Source organism: Prionailurus bengalensis, chromosome D3 (assembly GCF_016509475.1).
Source record: "Prionailurus bengalensis isolate Pbe53 chromosome D3, Fcat_Pben_1.1_paternal_pri, whole genome shotgun sequence".
Taxonomy (NCBI): domain Eukaryota; kingdom Metazoa; phylum Chordata; class Mammalia; order Carnivora; family Felidae; genus Prionailurus; species Prionailurus bengalensis.
Genome location: NC_057356.1, coordinates 46,552,364 through 46,576,417, shown reverse-complemented (window position 1 = coordinate 46,576,417; position 24,054 = coordinate 46,552,364). Strand labels below are relative to the sequence as shown.

Sequence of the window (24,054 nt, the reverse complement as noted above, 5' to 3'; positions counted from 1 at the left end):
GCGGTGCTGGGAAGGCAAGGAGGCTGGGAAGGCAAGGAGGCTGGGAAGGCAAGGAGGCTGGGAAGGCAAGGAGGCTGGGAAGGCAAGGAGGCTGGGAAGGCAAGGAGGCTGGGAAGGCAAGGAGGCTGGGAAGGCAAGGAGGCTGGGAAGGCAAGGAGGCTGGGAAGGCAAGGAGGCTGGGAAGGCAAGGAGGCTGGGAAGGCAAGGAGGCTGGGAAGGACGTAGGTTTATAAGTACCTCCTTAAGAAGCAATTTGGATTTTACTTCACAGGTGATGCAGAATGGCTGAGTGTTTAAAGCACAGGTGTAACAAATTTTAGACGGATGGCTACAATGGCAGCACAGAGAACGTGGCCTGGAGAAGCATGTCAGTTAACAGCAGACTGTCACATGACTCCAGGAGCTAGCACCTCAGGGTGTAAGAGTGAGGGAGCATGGGCATAGAGGAGAAGGCCATGAGAAACCCAAATTTCTGTGCCTCTCGAGGCACAAGTCACCAAACTAAGGTGATGGCAAAATGGTGAGAAGACTAGGAATTCAGGTATGAAACAAGCAACAACTGGCTCAGGCCCTGGCCCTGTTGTCACTAAAAAGCTGTGTCAACTGTTCAACCTTCTCCAAATCATCAGCCTCTACCACCTCACCTGTGAAGTAAAGGCAGAACCCTCATTTGAGGAAAATTTATTGGGCATACGATATGCCAAGAATACAACAATGAGTATGACATAGGACCTACCCTCAAGTCCAAAAGGAAGTAAACGAAACAAGATGGCAAATACCATATTTTAAATATAGCTTCTTTTTGTTATGAAAGTAGTTAACATAAGCATATGGGGTGAGGGGAAGCTAGCAAACAAGCAGCCCTGGATAAGAGTTAATGAAAAAGATATTTAAAAAATAGTATATAAAATGAAGAGAGATGATGGGGGCAGTTCATTATAAAGAAGTTCAAATGAGAGAAGGCACAAGAGCTCTTTTTTAAAAATTTTTTTAAAGTTTTTTTTAATTGATTTTGAGAGAGAGAGATGGTGCGAGGAGGGGAGGGGCAGAGAGAGAAGAAAGAACCCACAAGATCTTGACCTGAGGGGAAAACAAGAGTCAGACGCTTAACTAAGCCACCCAGGCACTCCAAGAGTTCTTTTAAAAGTATGAAGCATTGAAAAATTCACAAACTCAAAAAAAATTAAAAAAAGAAAAAGAATAGGGGCACCTGGGTAGCTCAGTCGGTTAAGCGTCTGACTTCGGCTCAGGTCATGATCTCGCGGTCCATGAGTTCGAGCCCCGCGTCGGGCTCTGGGCTGATGGCCCAGAGCCTGGGGCCTGCTTCCGATTCTGTGTCTCCCTCTCTCTCTGCCCCTCCCCCGTTCATGCTCTGTCTCTGTCTCAAAAATAAATAAACGTTAAAAAAAAATTAAAAAAAAAAATTCACAAACTCAAAACATTCACAGACTCATCCCTACCTGGAGCTCAGGTGAGTGAGTGCAGCCCCCCCACCCAGTTCTGCGCCACCCACTTGGGGTGGGGGAGGAGCACTTATCATCTCCAAAAAGACGGCTTTTCCCCAAGAAAATCATCCATCAAAAATGTTTTCTAAGGGGCACCTGGGTGGCTCAGTCGGTTAAGCATCCAACTTCAGCTCAGGTCATGATTTCACAGTCCGTGGGTTCGAGCCCCGCATCTGGCTCTCTGCTGACAGCTCAGAGCCTGGAGCCTGCTTCAGATTCTGTGTCTCCCTCTCTCTGACCCTCCCCTGTTCATGCTGTCTCAAAAATAAATAAACATTACGGGGCGCCTGGGTGGTGCAGTTGGTTAAGCGTCCGACTTCAGCCAGGTCACAATCTCGCGGTCCGTGAGTTTGAGCCCCGCGTCAGGCTCTGGGCTGATGGCTCAGAGCCTGGAGCCTGTTTCCGATTCTGTGTCTCCCTCTCTCTCTGCCCCTTTCATGCTCTGTCTCTCTCTGTCCCAAAAATAAACGTTGAAAAAAAAATTTTTTAAATAAACATTAAAAAAAAATTAAAAATGTTTTCTAAGAAATGTATTCCAACAAAGTAGGTTTTTTGTAGTTTAATAACCCAGTGTGTTTCAGGAAAGGCTAAGGAAGAGCATTTTTGGTTGTTTGCTTGACAAATACTAAGATATTCATAAAGCAAAAGACCACTATACACATTTATGTCTATCAATTTTATTTCAATATCAGCATCTGTTCAATAAATTATATGGAAAAACCAAGAGCACTGTTAAAAATCTATGATAAATAGGATTAAATATTAATTGATTAAAACCAACTTATCAGGAGAATGGGTAAAGGCTAACAAGGTAATTTGTGAAAGAAATAGTTTATTAATAAAATATAGGGGCGCCTGGGTGGTTCAGTCAGTTGCGCGTCTGACTCCAGCTCAGGTCATGAGTTCACGGTTCATGGGTTCAAGCCCCACATCAGGCTCTGTGCTGACCGCTTGCTCAGAGCCTGGAGGCTGCTTCAGATGCTGTGTCTCCTTCTATCTCTGCCTCTCCCCCACTCACACTCTATCTCACTCTCTCAAAAATAAATGTAAAAAGAAATTTTAATAAAAAAATAAAATATAAGAATAGGTTTGACCTAATAAAAAAGGCAAAGCAGAGAACACCTGAATGTCCAAAAGGAATGGGTTAAATAAATCATGGCACATTCATATGAAAAACTGTTATTATTTAATATAATATTTTGAAACTGAGTTACAGGGAAAATACGTAAAATACAATCTAATAAGGAAAAGTAGGATATAAAGCACTATAGCTTTCATTTTGTAAAAGAGATATAAAACATAGAACATTAGCAGTAAAGTGTGATTTCTCCCAGTGGTAAGGTATGTAGTGACTTGCTTTCTTCTTTCCCCTTCTGTACTCTCTGAATTTTCTATAACATGTTTAGTAATTATTTTGTTTATTTATTTTTGGGAGAGAGAAAGAGACAGCATGCACGCATGAATGGGGAGGGGCAGAGAGAGGGAGAGGGAGAATCCCAAACAGGCTCTGAACTGCCAGCACAGAGCCTGACACGGGGCTCAAACCCACAAACTGTGAGATCAAGACCTGAGCTGAGATCAAGAGTTGGGACACTTAACCGACTGAGCCACCCAGGCACCCCTAGTAATTTTTAACCAGAATGATAATTGTAGAAGCAAACAGCACTACTTGGTGATTCTAAGTTTCAAGAGGGCAGGAAGCATAGCTTGTGCTACTCACGTAACAGTGCTCAGCACATCATACATGTTCAGTAATTACTTACTGACTAGACCAATGAATGAGCAAATGAGGATAGATACACTTACTTTTAAAATTATATATATATTTATATTTATTATTTATATATATTACATATGTTACTTATATATATTATATATATATTTATATATACTTTCAGACAAAGAGTTGTAAGAACAAAGAATTCCCAGATGCCCCCTACCCTGACTCCTCAAACACTGTACTACATTTGATTTCTCCTTCTCTCTCAAAAGATATTTTCTCAGTGGCTAATGGCTAAAATAAGCTCCCTTAAGAAGTCCTTGAGTGTCAGAAAAAAAGAGTACAAGATCACAGAAAATGCCAGAGCGCCTATCTTGACCCAAGAAGTTGGACCATTCTGCTGCTCTTAATATATATATTAATGTAGAGCTTCAGAGAGGGGAGTGTACATTGATGTCTCAGAGGTATTTCACATGAGCTTTGAGCCCTCAAACATACAAGTATTATGCAAGTCCTGAGAGGAAGATTAGAGAGAAAAACAGAGGATAGTTGAGCCAAAGCAAAAGGCCAAAGTACAAGCATAGAACATATTTTAAAAGAAGGATAAAGTCTAGTAAGTCCAAATTTTGGAGATCGAAATAAAAGTTAAATTCCACTTCTGACTTGAGCCAAATGGAAACAAAGCATCCTCAAGGATGAGATGGAAGGAGGGAGGGAGGGAGGGAGGGAGAGGGAGAGGGGGAGGGGGGGGAGAGGGGGGGGAGGGAGGGAGGGAGGGAAGGAGTGGGGGAGAGAAGGGAGAGAAAGACTGATTCTGGCAGTCTAGAAAGAACAGTGTATGTTATAACTTATCAGCAACAGACCCTTCTTCATTTAAGGTTTGGAAGGAAATACTTTTCTGATTGTGAGTTTTAGTTAATTTCCTTTTTGAATTTTCATTTTTTTCCAAGTAAATCCTATCTACCAAAGAAGCAAATTTCTCCTGGAAGTATTACACCAATAACCACATAAACAAAAGAATTGGTATCTGTATTAGACATAGTCTTACAGAAGCTGTTAAAGACTCATTTTGAGTCTATAGCACTCAAGATATCAGAGCTACAGAATCCTGGAAAACTGTTTTGGACAAACTAAGAAATTAGTTTATATTCCTTGGACATATTTGGTACATATTCAGGCCTTCAATAACAATTTCCTAAAAAATGTAATTTAAACCAGGTATATTTCACTTTAAAGGTTATTACAATTTGATTCTCACAAAGTATGATCTATCAATCAAACTGGCACTGGTAATTTCTCTATGACAGAATGATCTTGAGACAAGAGGATGAAACATTGACTTCAAGTCTAAAACTACACCTCTAAACACACATTAAGTACTTGTGGTTTCAATTTCCTAAGTAAAAATCAGTATCAAGCCCCAAAGAAGCGCCACGGATTTTCAAGGCCTGAAATATGAGGCACTGTAAAAAATAATAATAAATAAAGGGCGAGGCATTACTGATTGTGTCCATTGAATTTTGAAAGCCATTAAAAATAATGCTTCAGCATACCTGACAATTCTTGTTTTACAAATGAGAGCACAGCCAGGTAAACCTGACAGTCAGCTATGATTATCTGCCTCTGAAGCCGATCAACCATGGAGGGGGCGGATTTTCGGACATCGACCTGTTTGGTGGAAAGAAAGGACACACTGATAAATCACACACACACAAAAAGACTCCAAACAGCTATTACTTGACTGTGCAAAATAATTTCACACAGGAACGATGAAACACGGAGCTGAAAGCCAAGACCAGATTTATACTATATTCCCATGAAATCTAGCTCTGTTAACAATACGATGATAAAGAACACTATAACTCATAACTCAAAGGGGCACCTGGGTGGCTCAGTCAGTTAAACATCCCACTTCAGCTCAGGTCATGATCTCATAGTCTGTGAGTTCGAGCCCCGCGTCAGGCTCTGTGCTGACAGCTGGGAACCTGGAGCCTGCTTTGGATTCTGTGTCTCCATCTCTATCTGTCCCTCCCGTGCTTGCACTCTGCCTTTCTGTCTCTCAAAAATAAATAAACATTAAAAATTAAGAAAAAAACCATTTAAAAGAACATTATAACTCAAAGACAAACATCCTAAGGGATTAACAATGAAGCTCCTGGGAAACCATGAAGAAAACACAGAAGTTGAGTTTGACTTTTTTTTTTTAAAACTGAAGTTCTTACATATCCAAAATAAAAACCACCAAAGGTAGAACACGTTCCCCCAAATAGCTAACCCCAAAAGCCACTATGCAGCCATCTACCGTCATTATGTAGGAGGAACATTAGGATTCATTCCTTATGGATTACATTTTAGTTAAGGAGAAAATGGCTTTGAATGAACCACAAACTGAACTCAAAATGCAAGCCATACCTCTAAGGTGACTACCCCAATAAAAGAAGCAAAAAGTAAAACCAAAAACCCCACTTGTTATAAAATGTTGGTCCTTATTGTGAAGAATGTTTTTAAGTGAAGAAAAATCACCCTGAAATAGAATAATGCATTCTTAATACAAAGTGAACTTGAACGAGATAAGCTAAATTAGCTTTCGTAGGCTGTATCAGTGATAAAAGAAATGATGGGATCTTCGCAAATACGACAATAGCATAACTAGTAGACAAAAAAGAGTGAACTGTTTCCCTTTTTTCTAGGTTAGCATAATCTATTATGGTCACTATAGTTGCAAATGTAGTCCCAGAACTCATTACTTTGCCTAGGCAAATGTCAGTCTATTGACGCTTCTGTTTCTTTGTAATAACTTCGACTGTGTAGGGTTGTTAGAAGGGCTAATGAGGCACTACACGTGAAAATGTTTTTTAAATTGCAAAAATCCTTTACAAATGTTAATTACTAACATAGGTGTTAGGCATGGCATTAGATACAGAGGACAGACATGTAAGTAAGCTTATAGTCTAATGAGGGAACACTGCCTTCGTTACCATGTAATGTAGCAAGTGCTCTGAAGGATAAAGTACAGGGTACCATGGGCACAAGTAGGAAACCTACTCAACAGGGCTTCAGGGCTCAGGCAAGAGTCCTTGGAGAACACGATCTAGGAAGAACTCAAGACAGAATAGGAACCAGGTCAAAAGGGAGGAGGATGTTTTAGGCAGAGGAAAAGTGCTCCATCAGCCACTGTAAGGAGTTTGGACCTTATGAATGGCAATGGGGGGGGGGGGGAAGCAGGGGGCAGGGACACTGAAGATGAAGCCAGCAACATATTATTTGCATTTCAGAGACTATATTCGGGAGAACCAATTCAAGAACAGTGAGAGTTACCGTAGGCAAATGGGGATGGTGACTGACCTAAAGAAATGGCAGGAGTGGGGAGAGAAGTGGATGAACTCAGGAGGTATTTTAGAAAGAGGCAACAGGACTCAGTCATTTATTACATGCAGGATTTGGAGAAAGAGCAATCAAGGAAACCTCTGGCCCTTCCGCAGCATCAGGAGACTATATTCTTGGCCCATCAGTGGCTTCATCATAGTGGACACCATCATCAAGGGCAGAGGTAAAGCAACCTGGATACGAAGGAGCCAAAGAAAAGACGGGTGGCTTTTGGGGACCATAACCAAAAGACTGGTTTGTCAACTCAACATGTAACACATAGCAGACCCCTGGGCACTCCAAAAATATCAGGGTAGGAGGATGCCTCTCCAAATACTAGACTTTGGCACTGAAAGGTGAAAACAAAATCAGGAGAAGTGAATTGCAGTGCTATTGTGACTTTATTTGTAACCAAAGGCTGGTAAGGCCTGAGAAAATTAGGTAAATAGTTGAATTCCTCAATTATGCCCAAATGCAACATATTTGAATTACAGATATGAAAGCCTCATTACATAAGCTCTTACCACAAAGCCCATTATGGAAGAAGAGAATCCTAAAATAGCAAAAGAATTAATGTACTTAATGGTTCTAATGACTGATGGGGTTATGCGGGATTCTCTGGTTTTAAAAAATACATTTTACATACTCAAAAGCCGTAAGAAACATGTAGTGCATTCAGTGAAATCCTAAATATCAAAAACCAAGTAAATGAGCACTGTCCTAAGTAAGCAGCACCCAGTTCATAACCTAAAGACATAGTACTTACATTCTTCTTAATTTTATTCTTGATGGTTTCAATTACTCCAGCCTCTTCACTTTCACACAGCTTTTCTGTAGTTTTTAAGTCATCACATGCCAACTGCATTTTTTCTTCTTCAAATGTCATCATGGCATTCTTCCAAGAAAAAAATAAGGAAGAAGTGAATGAACCAGGAAATGTCTGAAAATTTAGGCAATTTATTACAACAAAATCCCAAACGAGGGAAAAAAAACCAAATTATTTGTTGCAAGTAAAGGAATCAGAATGTTACAGCATACCCTAATCATTTCCAAGAACTATAATCTCAATATGAAATAAGAATATACCTCTACTACACCTACATGAAAAAGTATATGGTAATAAATATTCTTGCAACTACTGTTCTACAACCTTTTATGTTGTTATTGAACACAGTAACAAAAGCCCTGTATAATTTCTGATTAGTCCACTTCGCTCAGTTTTTATACCAATGTCTCACTGAAAAGTCCATTCTACCCACACATGGACTCCTGGGCTCCATCACATACTGCACAAAAGCCTACTGAAACATCAGGTAGCAGGTGCTCCTTGAAAAACATCAGTCTTTTCAGGGATGGCAATTCCAAGGGGTTCCCTTATTTGGAAATCATTTTACATTGTCCACAGTGAAAAATTCCACTGACAGCCTGTTTCCAGACACCTGATCTGGTAGATTTTTCCAGACCACATTTGACTGGGTAGGGGCAATCCCCTTTTCTGCTGAAAACCTGCAACTTTCACCAGTGAGAGTAAGGTTTCTGAGGGTATGGATGGGCTCTAGGGGCAGACATGACACCTGATTCTTGGAAGGACCTAATGAACTCACAGTTGGCTCTCCATTCTCTATCCATTCATCAAGCCCTCCCCTTGGAATGGAGCCCTATCCATTCTAGGCCTCCTTGGTAGGACTCTAATATACTCTCCCCTTGTAGCCAAACCAGACAACAGCCATCTTTGGTCAAGTCCCCCAACCACACTTTCTTTCCAAGCAGACCCAGCTCTGCCATAGCCTCCCTTCCCACCTCCCTGCCCCACCCTTTGGCTGGGTCTCCCTCACTGCCTCTGCAGTTAAGTGGGTATTCATGTAGTGCTTCCCACAGAGTACCATTTTCCTTAAAATTGGAGGCTATGTTTTCCTAAAAACAGCAAGCCTTAAAAACTTTTGTCATATTCCCCAGCAGTAAGAGGAAATAAATAGCTTGAATGAAAACCTAGGTCACCAGAAGCTGGTCTGGCATCTGCAGTTGGGCACTGACAGCCTGTGTAGGACACATAAATTTGCAGATATCTTTCTAGATTTGAAATCTAAATGCTTTCTCTATTTTACTTTACTTGATCTCTACACATGATATTGATTACACACACACACACACACACACACACACGCTTGCTATTATACCATTCTAAGATAGCTATTTTTAATTTTGTGTTGCAAAGTGGTTTGTGGGATGTTATACGTATTTCTGGAAAAAAGCATCCAATTTTCTACATGGCTGAATTTTCTTTAAAAACCCAACTGCAACCTATTCCCTTCAATTCCTAAATACTAATATTTAAAAATGTAATAATAACTAACAAATTTCAGCTATGCTAATTTAACTTGCCTTCCAGTCCACATTTAGTCAATGATTTTCAAGCACACCTTTAGTATCCAAAGCCTGATTTTTTTTTAAATCTCTACTGCAATTTGGTTTTTTTGGAAAGGTCTTTCCAATTATATATAAAAAAATTTTTTTTTTGATTGAGAAAAACAGAATACTCTGGAAGGTATAAGCATTTTATTTTTAAAATTAAGGAAGAGTATATCTTACAGGTTTTGGTTAATAGGCAAAACTTGATTCCACTTTTAAATGCTAAAAGATCTCCATCTACACAGCTAGTCACTCTAAGACATACTTTATATACTTGTTTCCTTCACACCAACACCTCTCCCCATACCAACTTACCAAAAAACTGACGAAGCTGGCTCCAAAACTCATCAATGGGCTATGATTTCTGTTAAGGAAACAAAATTACGTTTAATGTATACTTTCATAAACATTTAATATATTAGGATCACTATATATTTCTTTTTTTTTTTAATTTTTTTTTCAACGTTTATTTATTTTTTTGGGGACAGAGAGAGACAGAGCATGAACGGGGGAGGGGCAGAGAGAGAGGGAGACACAGAATCGGAAACAGGCTCCAGGCTCTGAGCCATCAGCCCAGAGCCTGACGCGGGGCTCGAACTCACGGACTGCGAGATCGTGACCTAGCTGAAGTCAGACGCTTAACCGACTGCGCCACCCAGGCGCCCCATAGATATTTCTAAGAATTGGGGACACTGTAAGGTCTCAAAGCTGATTAAATTACCCTAAGAAAAAAGTTCGAGGCAAGAAAGTTCAGTCTACCTGACAGAATAGAATCTGCCCTTGATTTTTCAAAGCAAGACACATAAGTCAAATTATAAGAGGCTGCTTTAGTAACAAACATGACATCTACAAACACATGGCCAAAGGAAGATGATCAATATTCATCTTAAAAATGCAAAACATGTTCAAAACTTTACACACATAAAGTAACCATAATTTTTAAAGTAGATCAAAGGGTTTTACCACTGAGCCAACCTTGAAAACTCCCTCATTCCAGCAAAAAAAAACACAAAAAAACCCACAAAACTTGAAGAATGCCTCCCAAGAGTCAGACACTCCCCCACTGTAATATAGTCATTATCCAATTACGTACATAAACCAAACAGAAACCAAATCAAACGAATACCAATTCAAAAAATATAGGAATATAAACTTTCAAAATTCATAACTGTTACAAAATCTAAATTTCCTTAAGTTGAACTAAAAGAGAAAACAAGTAGTAACTGCCTTCTTAAAAATAATTTTATTGGGGCGCCTGGGTGGCTCGGTCGGTTGAGCCGCCGACTTCGGCTCAGGTCATGATCTCGCAGTCCGTGAGTTCGAGCCCTGCGTCGGGCTCTGTGCTGACAGCTCAGAGCCTGGAGCCTGTTTCGGATTCTGTGTCTCCCTCTCTCTCTGCCCCTCCCCTGTTCATGCTCTGTCTCTCTCTGTCTCAAAAATAAACGTTAAAAAAAATTTTTTTTAATAATTTTATTGATTTTTTAAATTATGTAGATAGCATATGGTCATTCTAAAAAAAGGAAATAATACATTTAGTCAATCCCCTATAGGAAGTTTACTTTGTGTGCAAAGTGTGTCTGGGGAGGGGTGGACATGCACATTTGTATATGTGTGTGTGTGTGTGTGTGTATGTATATATGTATGTATGTATACACACACACACACACACACACACAGATATATCCAATGAATATATCCGATGGACATCTTTGTACCTGTATCTTTTCAGGCAAGTCCAATATATTCTTGGGATAAACTGCTAGAGATAGCATTACCGAGTCAAACAGTATGCACATCCATTTTCCTCTAGGGTCAGGGGAAGAGAGAGAAAGTAAGGGGGGAGGGCGGGGAAGTCCTGAAGGGAGGGGAAAGAGGTGGGGCGATAATGAACCGGATTTATTTGGAATATCAACCTTCTGCTACATTTTTTCCCATCTACTTAGTACTTACTCAAATTCTACAATAAATAACTTGTTTACCCCCATCTAATAGGATACTAAGCCAACAAGAAGAGAAGTAGGAAGATCAGTGCACTAGTGAAGAACCCCCACTAGCATTCATACCCATAAACCAAGGTCTAGCGGCACGTGTACAGCACACGATGAAGTCTGCTGTCCCTCCGTTCCTGCGCGATGTGGCAACACAGATGGAGATTTTCCCATCCACAGCTCTGCACGGACACACGGACATATAGGCTCCTACCCAAATGTGGTTTGCATGTGAGTATCCCCTCTAGAATGTTATTTTCTGCCCGTACCCCTTATCATCCTGTCTTACACACAACAGGCATTCAACAAATATGAACCAGTGAAGGAATGAAAGATGTAGAACCCTGCTTTTCAGGAACAAACTCATTTCAATCAAGTGCGGATTAGCGTGGCTTTCCCCTTTCCTTGCTTACATGTTAACCACTTTGCCATGTGAAAAACGAAAGAAGCTGAAGCTAGGGATATGCTTCTTGTTCTTGACCAAAATTAGGTTTCTGAGAGCCAAAGCTATTAATTATTCATGGTACTCTAGACTGGCCCTCAGTACTTCCCATACTGGCTTAGGTGAAAAACCAGCCCAATGGAAATGCTCTTCTCTCTTTGAAGTACAGTCTCTGCCAACCCCACAGCATCTGGCATGTTAGACGGTGTACCCAGTACAATGAACTGATCGAGAAACGTGCAACCTCTCATATGCTACACAAGACCTGTTGTTTTAAGAATTTAACAAGGTTTGGGGTGCCTGGGTGACTCAGTCGCTTAAGCGTCAACTTTGGCTCAGGTCATGATTTCACGGTTCGTGAGTTCGAGCCCCACATTAGGCTCTCTGCTGTCAGAGGGGAGCTTGCTTCAGATGGTCTGTTTCTCTCCTTCTCTGTCTCTCTGCCCCTGCCCCACTCTCGCTCAAAAATAAACATTAAAAGGGGCGCCTGGGTGGCGCAGTCGGTTAAGCGTCCAACTTCAGCCAGGTCATGATCTCGCGCTCCGTGAGTTCGAGCCCCGCGTCGGGCTCTGGGCCGATGGCTCAGAGCCTGGAGCCTGTTTCGATTCTGTGTCTCCCTCTCTCTCTGCCCCTCCCCCGTTCATGCTCTGTCTCTCTCTGTCCCAAAAATAAATAAACGTTGAAAAAAAAAATTTTAAAAAAATAAATAAAAAAATAAATAAACATTAAAAGAAAACTTAAAAAAAATGAATTTAACAAGGGTCACTTGACTTTTTAACCCTATGTTAATTTACCTTATCTTGATCAATTTTGGCCAACAGATGTGTTTCTACATAAAACTTACTCATTTGGGGGATTTGGAAATGTTCCCAAAGGGTAGAAGTATCATTACTTTAAAACTGAATCTAAGGAAGAAGAAAGAGGCTCATGGCTCACCTCAATATGCTCATATTAGGAACCAATAAACAATGATCCAAACACAAGGGGAGTAAGGATATCATGTAAAGACCAAGTATAAAGGTAAGCATTAGAACCAAAATACAAACCTTCTTAAATACCAGAAAGTAGATAAAACAACAGAGGTGGGGACAAGTGAAGCCGACCATATGGTGAAAACCTCCCTTATTTAAAGAAGGGATTATGTAAGGATATATATACATTTGCTAATATTGAAAAAAAAACAGATGGAATAACTTACAATTAAAAAAAATAGATACATACAAGGTAAGAGAAGGAAATAGGGAAGAAGAAACAAGGATAGAATCAAAGCTTCTTTGTAGACGCTTTGTTTTGTAGATTAGACTTTGGGATCATGTAAATATCGCTAAACAGCAAAATTAATGTACCTAAAGGCGAATCCAGTTGGTAAAATAACCACACAGAACTATTCCAAGGGACTTTAGAACACAATAACCTGACAGTGCATTTTCATTATGAAATATTCTTAAAAATAGACCCCAAAAGATGGCAAAAATATTTTTTTTCAGTAATCACATTCTCTCCAGTCAAGTTGGTATTGCCATTCTAAGGCTGCTGGGGATGTAGTTTGTGACAAAGCGATGGGTAGGTATGTTGCTGTTTGTTGGGACTCAGGACTTTGTGCATAGGAAGAAGAATGTAGTTAATTAAAAATCCTATAGCTTAGGATATAAAGTCTTGGTTTTATCTTTTAAAAAATAAAAATTTTGTCTACTGAAAAAGCCTAGAAGTAGCACCACCAGCAGCCCTGAGCAGGTCTAGCACCCTCTCTAAATACATTAAGTAAAACAGATTGTGGGTCTTTGAAGAAATGGTTGATTCTGGGTCAGGGGTAAAAAATGTTCAAGAACAGCCTGGAGTTATCTTATTAGAGCAGAAAGCTAGGAAGTTTAAAAGCTATATTAGGGTTTTGAAGAGGTTCCCACTATGCAAACATGGAACAATAATCCCTAATGAGAGTAAAAACAGCAATAGTTTGAAACATCATATAAAGTTAAACCATAAATCCAAAATGATATTTTAATTAACAACAAGACTACCACCACCACCAACACTGCTCTCGTTGCCTATGGAGGATCTTAAGGAACCAACGCATTATTTTGAAAACTCATTAAGAAGAGAGTAAGCATTTATCCCGTCTTTTCTCTATGGACTCAGAGTAACGAATTAGTTGGGTAGGAGGGCAGTTCCTTCACAAAAATTTCCTGGGATAATAAATGAAAAGCAAATGATAGAATCAGTATCTCATTATGGATCTCCTCATGAAATAATGGGTATGAGAGACAGGGGAACATATTAAACACCACCATGCTGATACAATCAGCAATATCCAAGCTGCAGGAAACTCTATAGGACAAAGATCCTAGTTTCCTCAATGACAAGAAAAAAATATGTAAGTAGAGGGAAAGAAACTGGAAGGGAATCTCTAAAATAAAAGGTTTAAAATACAACAGACACATAAAACACATATGAGAGACATATGTGTGTATGTATGTATGTGTGTATGTATATATATACACATATATGTATGTATATGTGTATATACACACACACACACACACACTCATACATACCCATAACAATGAGAATATGAAACAAAAATCACAATAGCACAAAATTACTAATTATCTGTAAGGATAACTCTAACAAAGACATGCAATACTGCCACACTGAAAACTCAAAACATTACTAAAAAAAAACACTAAAGGGGCGCCTGGGTGGCGCAGTCGGTTAAGCGTCCGATTTCAGCCAGGTCACGATCTCGCGGTCCGTGAGTTCGAGCCCCGCGTCAGGCTCTGAGCTGATGGCTCAGAGCCTGGAGCCTGTTTCCGATTCTGTGTCTCCCTCTCTCTCTGCCCCTCCCCCGTTCATGCTCTGTCTCTCTCTGTCCCAAAAATAAATAAACGTTGAAAAAAAAATTAAAAAAAAAAAAAAACACTAAAGACCTAAATCAGGATTTCTTAACATTTGAGTCAGATAACTTTTCGTTTTGGGGGCTGTCCTATGAGCTGTAGCATGTTGAGCGGCATCCTTATCCCCTATCTACAAGATGCCAGTAGCACACAGCCACCCTCCCAACCACAGATGTGACAACAAAAATGTCTCCTAATATCACCAAATGTCCTCTGGGAGCAAATTGACCTTGGTTGTGAACCACTAATATAGAGATATATAATTTTTATGAATTAGAATTCAATATTGTTACAATGTTAATTTCTCTAAACTGATTTACAGCTTCAATGCAATCCAGAGCAAAATCCCTGGGGTGTGTATGGAGGGAGGTGGTATTGAAAAGTTGATTCTAAAATCTACATGGAGGGGGACCTGGCTGGCTCAATTGGTGGAGCCTGCAACTCTTGATCTCTGGGTTGTAGGTTTGAGCCCCACATTGGATATAGAGATTACTTAAAAATAAAATCTTTAAAAAAAAAATCTACATGGAAAGGACAAATACTTACAATGGCCAAATCAAATTTGAAGAACAACAACAAAGCTGGACACCTGACATCAAAACTTAATCAAGAATTTCTATTCACTCATAAGAGATTGGAAAAGACAATCACAGATAGTTGCAATCCACTTATTCAAAAAAGCTGATCCTCAGAATATATGAATTTCCCAGAATCAGTAAAAAATGACAACCCAGTAAAAAACGGGCAAAAGTCTTGAATAGGCACTTCACTTTTGTGGATATCTGAAAGTCAATAAGCATATTAAGCAGTGCTGAAAAACAATGGAAAATATCAATCAAAATTGCAATGAAATACCACCACACTCTCATCAGATTGGCCATACTCACGAGGACTAACATCACCAAGTGTTAATGAGAATGTGGAGCAAGGGGAATTCTCATACATTGCTTAGTAATACCTACTAAAAGTAAACATATGCCTGTCCCATGATCCTGTAACTTCATTCCTCAGTATGCATATGTATACACAGAATTATTATGCCCTCAAAAGATATGTATGTCATGTTAATAGTACTATTCATAATAGCCTCAAACTAGAAACAGAATGAATATACTGAAATTATTTGATGCATTCAATGAAATGGAATAGTTCACAGCTATGAAAACAAACTACTGCTAAGTATAATAACATGAATAAATTTCACACATAATCTTGAGTAAAAAAATCCAGGCACAAGAGTATATGAGTCCACTGATAGGAAGTTGAAAACCACTGTTTGGGGTACCTAGGTGGCTCAGTCGGTTAAGTGTCTGACTCTTGATCTCAGCTCCGGTCTTGATCTCAGGCCTGCATTGGGCTCTGCACTGAGCTCCACCTGAGGCATGTAGCCTACTTTACAAGAGGAAAAAAACAAAATACCTTCTGACCTCTGACAACAGAGGTCAGAACAGTGGTATCTTTGGGGAGATTATCGACTAAGAAGGAGCTCAAGGGAAGATGCTGGAATGCTGGAAATATCCTATAACATTATCTGGGTTTAAGTAGTAACACTGTGATGTTTACACATGTATACATTCCTCACTATATGTAAACTTTTCCTTATGAAAAAGAAAAAATTAAAAAGAAAAATCTGATAAATGATTACTGCAGGCATTTGATGATATCAGTGAATCCTCATTTTTTTTTTTTTTTTTTTTTAGGTACGGCTACATTTTATTTTTTAATTATTTTTTTTTCAACGTTTTTATTTATTTTTGGGACAGAGAGAGACAGAGCATGAACGGGGTAGGGGCAGAGAGAGAGGGAGACACAGAATCGGAAACAGGCTCCAGGCTCCGAGCCATCAGCCCAGAGCCTGACACAGGGCTCGAACTCACGGACCGCGAGATCGTGACCTGGCTGAAGTCGGATGCTTAACCGACTGAGCCACCCAGGCGCCCCGGTATGGCTACATTTTAAAAACTATTTTTTAGAGGCGTATTAGAAAAGTATTTACAGGGGCACCTGGGTGGCTCAGTCGGTTGGGCGTCCGACTTCGGCTCAGGTCATGATCTTGCAGTTTGTGAGTTTGAGCCCCACGTCGGGCTCTGTACTGACAGCTCAGAGCATGGAGCCTGCTTTGGATTTTGTGTCTCCCTCTCTCTCTCTGCCTCTCCCCTGCTCATGCTCTGTCTCAAAAATAAATAAAACATTTAAAAAAAGAAAAAGAAAAGTATTTACAGATAAATGATGACTGGGATTTGTTTCAAAAATATATTGAGGGGCACCTGGGTGGCTCAGTCAGTTGAGTGTCCGACTTTGGCTTAAGTCATGAACTCACGGTTGTGAGTTCAAGCCCTGCATTGGGCTCTGTGCTGACAGCTCAGAGCCTGGAGCCTGCTTTGGATTCTGTGTCTCCCTCTCCTACTGCCCCTCCCCCGCTTGCATAGTTTCTCTGTCAAAAATAAACATTAAATATATATATATATATATACACACACATATATATACATATACATATATATATATAATTGAGGTAAGAGGATTAAAAGTGATAAGTATAGATAAAACAAGATTGGCCATCACTTAATTACTGAGGTTGGCTGACCACAACATGGGGATTGATTAAACTATTTTATGTACTTAAGAAGATGTAGGTTATTTTCAAAATAAAAAATTAAAAAGCAAACACAAATAAAAATCCTCTGCAAAGAGGCCTTTTGGAATCCTCTTCAATGAGAAGGCTTCTTACGGTCATTACCACCGTTTGCCTTTTGAAAATGAATCATCAGGAGTAATAAAATGGCTCCAGATTTTTCTCTGTATAAAAAGGCAGAAAACCTATTACAAATACAAAGGAGCAATTGATCATCTTTTCCTCAATTCATCAACACTGCCAAAGTTTGAAGAAATGTTTCTCTAGGATATTAAAACCTAGACTGATGAAAATTTTATCTCCTAAAATACAGAGGAAGAAAATGTATGCATCTGATTCTCAAAGGAATATTTTTTCCATTAAATAAATGGGCATAATTACTATATGTCAGTCCCTAACTGAACATGCTTTTCTCAAAGATTTTACCTCCTAACACAATGGCAAATGGCTTGAAGTTTTTAAACTTTTGATTTTTGAAAATGTTCTATATTTACACAATGTTGAGTTCTTAGAAGAATTCTCCAAAATGACTTTTCTCCATTCAAATGTGCAGGGAGATTGGAAACTACCCAGGGCCACCGGAAGCTAATCAGCCATGGCAACCATCCTCACCTTTCACTGCAGCCCTGAGATCCCAGATTTGAGGGTCAAAGAAAGAATCACATAAATTCACTCCCCACTGCTCTTAAGGGTGCTGTGCCTTTTCTGTGACCCAGGTTGCTCATGTTTTAAAAATCACAGTTCCAGAGGACAATAGGAGCAATCAAGGTATTGACCGCTTTTGTAGATGCCTCCTTGCCTTCAGAAACAAAAACAAAACCTTTGGTAACAGGTGATATCCTCTGCTCTGTGTGGTGGTGTTTCCATGGGCACTAGAGTGGGACAAAACTGGTTCAGTACTTCATCTTTCTTTCTGAAAGTAAATAGTGCCAACAAAAGAAAAAGCTAAGTGCATGAAGCCATTCATTGCAACATCATCCACGATAGGAAAAACCTAAGTTTAAAAAGCTGTCTGCATAAGGGAAAAGCTTCATGACATGGATTTGGAAATGATTTCTTGAAAAGCACAGGTAACAAAAGTGAAAAATAAATTGGACTATATCTAAATAAAAATTGTACAAAGGACATAATCAACAGTGAAAAGGCAACAGCAGCCCACAGACCAGGAGAAAATATTTTCAAATTATCTGGTAAGGGGTTAACATCCAGACTATACAAGTAACTCCTACAACTCAACAACCACCACCACCACCAAACCAATCAAGAAATGGGCAAAACGGGTGTCTGGGTGGCTCAGTTGTTTAAGCATCTGACTCTTGACTTCGGCTCAAATCATGATCTCACGGTTTGTGAGTTTGCGCTCACAGTGTAGAGCCTGCTTGAGATTCTTTCTCCTTCAAGATAAACTTAAAAAAAAAAGTGGGCAAAGACTTGAAAAGACATTTCTCCAAAGAATATATATCAACAGCCAGTAAGTGCACAAAAGATGCTCGTCACTGATCATTAAGGACATGCAAATCAAAACCATAATGAAATACCACCTTACACCCATTATGATGGCTATAATGAAAGAAAGAAAATGCAAGTGTTAATAAGGATGTGGAAAAACAGTAACCCTTGTACACGGTTGGTGGGGGTGTAAAATCATGCAGCCATGATGGAAAATAGGCAGTTCCTTAAAACATTAGAAATGAAATTATTGTATAGCCCAGCAATTCCAACTCTGCGTATATCCCCAAAAGAACTGAAATCAGGAACTCAAATAGATATCTGTATGCCCTGTTCTAGCAGCATTATTCACAGTTAACCAAAATGTGGAAATCACAAAGGCAGACGAATGTATAAAAATGTTGTATATACATACAATGGAATATTATTCAGCCTTAAAAAGGAAAGAAACTCTGACTCGTGCTGGAACATAGACGAGTCTTGACCATGTTATGCTACGTGAAATAAGGCAGTCACAAAAAGAGTACTGTGTGATTCCACTTACAGAAGGTACCTGCAATCATCAGATTCAGAGAGATAGGAAGCAGAGTGGTGGTTGCCAGGGGCTGGGGGCAGGGAAGAATGTTGAGTTGTTTCATGGGTGCAAAGTTTCAGTTTTGCGAGATAAAGACTTCTGGAGATGGGTCAAACCATAATGCTAATGTGTTTAACTAAAGGGCACACTTAAAAGCGGTTCAGATGGTAAATGTCATGTATATTTTATGACAATCAAAAAAATTGTTTGAAAATGTACAGCATGTCTGTAATACAATCAATGCCTCATGAAATAACCACATAGAATCTTACAACCTAGAAAAATGCCTGTGACAGAATGTAATGTACAAAGGTTCCATGTACACAGTGTTCCAATATGTATAGACAATAAAACAATGAAAATACTTGCCGGGGGGGGGGGGGTGGGGGGGTGGGTGGGCAATAGGATTCACGGTGATTTTATCCAATGATTAAGTGTATGTGTGTGGGAGGATAAACACTCACGACAACAACTGCACTAATCATCTGTTTCAATAACGTCATTGTGGACACTCTCCCTACATTCAGACACCTTTTACAGAGAAAAATGCATCATTTAAGTCAATTTACTTGCTCTAAGTACTCCGTGATTCAGTTGTTGCTTTGATACAATTTGTCAACAGAATATACCATCCAGCTAACCAAACAGAATAATGGAGCAATTCAAGAGCAATAGACAAAGCCTGCTTCCGTGGGAGTGAGGTATTCACTGAGCGGCAAGCTGAGGTCTGGAGGTGCCTCACTGTGGCCCAGGGTACTGTTAGCACAGGGCTAGCAGACAAACAGTCGCAAATGAAGGGAGAGATACATACAGGAGGTTGCTCCCTCAAACAGTCTCTGTTTTCCAAAAATGAATGCATAGGATTTGGAGATTTCCTTCTATATTAAAGGCAGTAGGCCATCAAATAAAATCACAGGATTTCTTGCTTTTTGAACTAATTATCTTATTTTTTTTTTATTTTTAAAATGAAATCTTCCCTCTATCAAGATGACTATTCCCACCCTGACAAGAAAAAAACTAAACTCTTTATTCCAAGGCCTTTTGAGGAAAGCTGTGGTAAAAACTAAAATATGCTGAAGCCAGTACTAAATAGACAAAGCCTTGAACAGTCTAAATTTCACAGGACACAGGCCACCTGACTGTAGACCTCATAACTTGCACTTGTACTTCCTGGGCTATTATGTCAATTTCACTGTCCTATATTCCAAGCCCTCTTTGAGTACACCGTGTTAACAATCAATAGATGAGATTAGTCTGACTCTTCTGCAATGAAGAATTTTCCAAATAGACTGGCCTTACTTTTCTACACCACTCAGAAATGGGCAACACCTTTATGGTGAGCTAGCTGAAAAGCTCAATCTTGATCTGAAGATGCTGCAGCAACAACACAGAGCGGAACATCTAGACTGCCAGGGCCAGAGAACATGCCAGTTTTTATCACTCGCCAACGAAAGAGACTGAAAGATTCATCTCTACTCCTACTGTGACAACGACAAAGAACAGCAACATTTCCAGCCCCTTCTTGCTCTTGCATTTGTTCAATAAACATGCGTGAATGAGAGTCGCCTTCCTGTGCAGAAAAAGAAAAGGGGCCTCCATAGTGATGAGGAAAAAGCTCAGACCCACAAGTCTAAGAAGAAAAGTACCCTCTTCTCTCAGATGGCAGTCGAGGAAAATGAAACGTGAAAAAGTTCACTTAAAATGTTTCTCTTGACATGATTTGTAATAGTTAACATTCTTCAAAAAGGAAAAAATCTAATTTATTCTCAAAGCATCTTAGTTAAGAAAGTCCTACAAAGGTTTCCTTCATGTATAACACAAAGCATCCATAGAGGTCTCATATACGAATGGAGATCATTGGTACAAAGTTCCCTTCTGAAGCTTGTTACAAGGGCATCTGGGTGGCTCAGTCAGTTGAGTGTCCGACTTTGGCTCCGGTCATGATCTCATGGTTCGTGGGTTTGAGCCCCATGTCGGGCTCTCTGCTGACAGCTCAGAGCCTAGAGCCTGCTTCAGATTCTGTGTTTCCCTCTCTCTCTGCCCCTCCCCTGCTCATACTCTATCTCAAAAATAAACATTGGGGAAAAAAAACTTCGAAGCTTGTTACAAATCAGGTTATAATATAAAATTCATTATCTGTCATTTTTTTGAAAATTAAGTCACTTCCACAGGAATAGCAATGGATCTATCCCATTCACTAAGTTTCATCCTCCAGGTCCATGCACCCTGCTGCCCCACAGCTTCTAAGTCTCCGGAATAAATTTCCAATTTTATTTTTTTTAATGCTTATTTAGAAAGTGGGGACAGGGGCGCCTGGGTGGCGCAGTCGGTTAAGCGTCCGACTTCAGCCAGGTCACGATCTCGCGGTCCGTGAGTTCGAGCCCCGCATCGGGCTCTGGGCTGATGGCTCAGAGCCTGGAGCCTGTTTCCGATTCTGTGTCTCCCTCTCTCTCTGCCCCTCCCCCGTTCATGCTCTGTCTCTCTCTGTCCCAAAAATAAAAATAAACATTGAAAAAAAAAATTTAAAGAAAAAAAAAAAAAAAGAAAGTGGGGACAAAGAAAGAGGGAGAGAGAATCCCAAGCACTGACAGCATGAAGCCCAACCTGGGGCTTGATCCCACAAACCACAAGACCATGACCAAGCCAAAATCAAGACTTGGACGCTCAACTGGCTGAGCCACCCAGCTGCCCAATTTCCATTTTCAAAGCAGCTTCCCGTAGCATAGAGTTGATTTAGAGCCTGTTCACTGGTTAAACTGTCAACCCTATTCAAGCCACACACTTATGAGAGTAATTAGGAAAGTGGGCCCAATCACAAACAATACAATTCACCATCAAAGTCAAAGAAATAGATGGCTTTTCTACATTGCTCCTTCCATTCTTCATAATAGATTTATGAGAAAACTACAAATTTTACTTAAAAAAACAAAGGTAGGTTTTTAAAAAGCAGGGTATTTAATTTTAAAATCACGTACCCAACTCTTAACCAATAATGTTCTGCAGTTTAAAAGAAAATAAATGAAAAGTGAGGTCTTCTATACATGGTGCTGGAAGAAAAATTCTAATAAACCTACTTTTGTTTCATTCACCCACTGAAAATATATTCACTGCATACCAAGTATACAACAGGCACTGTGCTATACGGTGAAGAAACAAAGATGAACAAGAACATGCGTGCTCTTCAAGGAAACTAATAAGTCCACTTTGGCTGCTGGAGACATTCCAGTAACAATAAATGTGCTGGAAAGTGGGCAGCTGGTTGCTACCTTTACACAGTCATTCTCTGTCATCCTATTTTTCGTGGATGAATGAGGCTCTCTCCAACACCATATTTTATGAAGTCTAAAAAAAGCTACTTGCCATCTTTTTAAGTTTGTTTATTTTTGAGAGAGAGAGAGAGAGAGAAAGAGAGCGAGCAAGAGAGTGCACGCACACACACAAGCAGGGGAAGGGCTGATGCTGACAGCCAACAGCGCAGTGTGGGGCTCGAACTCACAAACCGCAAGATCATGTCCTGAGCCAAAGTGGGACGCTTAAGCAACTAAGCCACCCACGTACCCTTACTTGACACCTTTGATTTCTTCTTCTCCAGTGTTCTTTTGAAAAAGGACATATTAATAAACCTCCACTCTCTTCCACAGCTCTGTATTTTAATTCTCTGCAGATAAATATTTGATATTTGACATCTGCCCCGTTATTTGTTTGCATAAACGTAAACCATGAGAGTGGGAATACCATCTCGGCCACGTGCTGCTGTCCTGACCACGCAGCACAGAATGTGGCATATAAACAGGATCCCAGCATAGAGCTGTTTCACAAACCAACCAGCTCCTACCAAATCCACTCTTTACGACATTTCATCTAATGGACCTTCCTCCACAGGTTCCAAAAAATTACCAGATAGAAGACTGTCCTCAACCTGAGCCCATAAAAACTGCTTTCACTAACAATAAAAGTGCTTGCTTCTTTTATCAGAAAGGAGCAGTGGGGGAATTTCACGGGAAGGCTGTATTCTTACTTTTCAGACACAGTTCAAAGCATGGTCCTTGGGAAACTTTTCATCTAAAGGACATGACAGCATGTCTGTCACAATGCTGATCACAGTCACATGGCTTGTGACAGACGAGTGTTGGGAACAGGTGCAGCCTTCTGTTCAGACTTGTGTTTATGATATACCTACCCTTCTTGGGGATATGGGAGCCTTAAGCACACCACCAGCTGGCCCCAGGGACACTCCACTTCCGATCACAGACATCTGCAGGCCAGGGGATGCCAGTCCCCAGGGAGCGACCACTCCTGCGTGTGCTGCAATGTTCTGCACTCACAGCCGCTGCAGTTGTCTTACCATTTACTTTTGTTACATTAACTGCCTGTGAAGCAGCCTTCCTCTTACTGGGAAACCTTTGTAACTCGCCAGCTGGCACTAAGGAGCCATGAAAGACTCTGCTGTAAGCAGTGCAGCCATCAGTTTGTGGCAGGCACGAGAGGACTTGCTGATGGTAGGCTGAGACTCTGGGTCACCAACTCCACTTAGGGGCAAAACAAGCAGGGGCCTTGGTCTATTCCTACACCTTAGCATAGTAATTATCTACTAGCAGATAATTAACAAGCCACTCTACCTGGCACTCTGAAAAAAGTAACTAGACCCCAGATCCTTAGGTCCTATGGACAACTGTTCTGATGGGTGCATTTCTAGACATATGTACATTTTTAAAAAAAATTTTCAAGTTAGTTAACATACAGTGTAGTCTTGGCTTCAGGAGTAGAACCCAGTGATTCATGTCTTACATATGAAACCCAGCACTCATCCCCAAAAGCGCCCTCTTTAATGCCCATGGCCCATTTAACCCACTCCCCTCCCCACACACGCCCCTCCAGCAACCCTCAGTTTGTTCTCTGCATTTAAGAGTCTCTTACGGATGGGGCGCCTGGGTGGCTCAGTTGGCTGAGTGTCTGACTTCAACTCAGGTCATGATCTCACAGTTCATGAGTTCGAGCCCCGCGTCAGGCTCTGTGCTGACAGCTCAGAGCCTGGAGCCTGCTTCAGATTCTGTGTGTCCCCCTCTCCCTGCCCC

The 24,054-nt window shown here is 40.4% G+C and overlaps 1 protein-coding gene across 1 annotated transcript in view; it reads right to left on the bottom strand.

Moving 5' to 3' along the window:
- The window catches only part of TTC39C (tetratricopeptide repeat domain 39C), a 109,571-nt gene that overhangs the window by 52,028 nt on the left and 33,489 nt on the right, over window positions 1–24,054 (bottom strand). Inside the window, exons 2-4 of the mRNA XM_043558472.1 lie at window positions 9,316–9,364; window positions 7,358–7,486; window positions 4,779–4,893 (exon numbers count right to left, since the gene is read on the bottom strand). Of these exons, the coding sequence (XP_043414407.1) occupies window positions 4,779–4,893; window positions 7,358–7,486; window positions 9,316–9,364 (293 nt within the window). The remainder of the gene's footprint in view (window positions 1–4,778; window positions 4,894–7,357; window positions 7,487–9,315; window positions 9,365–24,054) is intronic.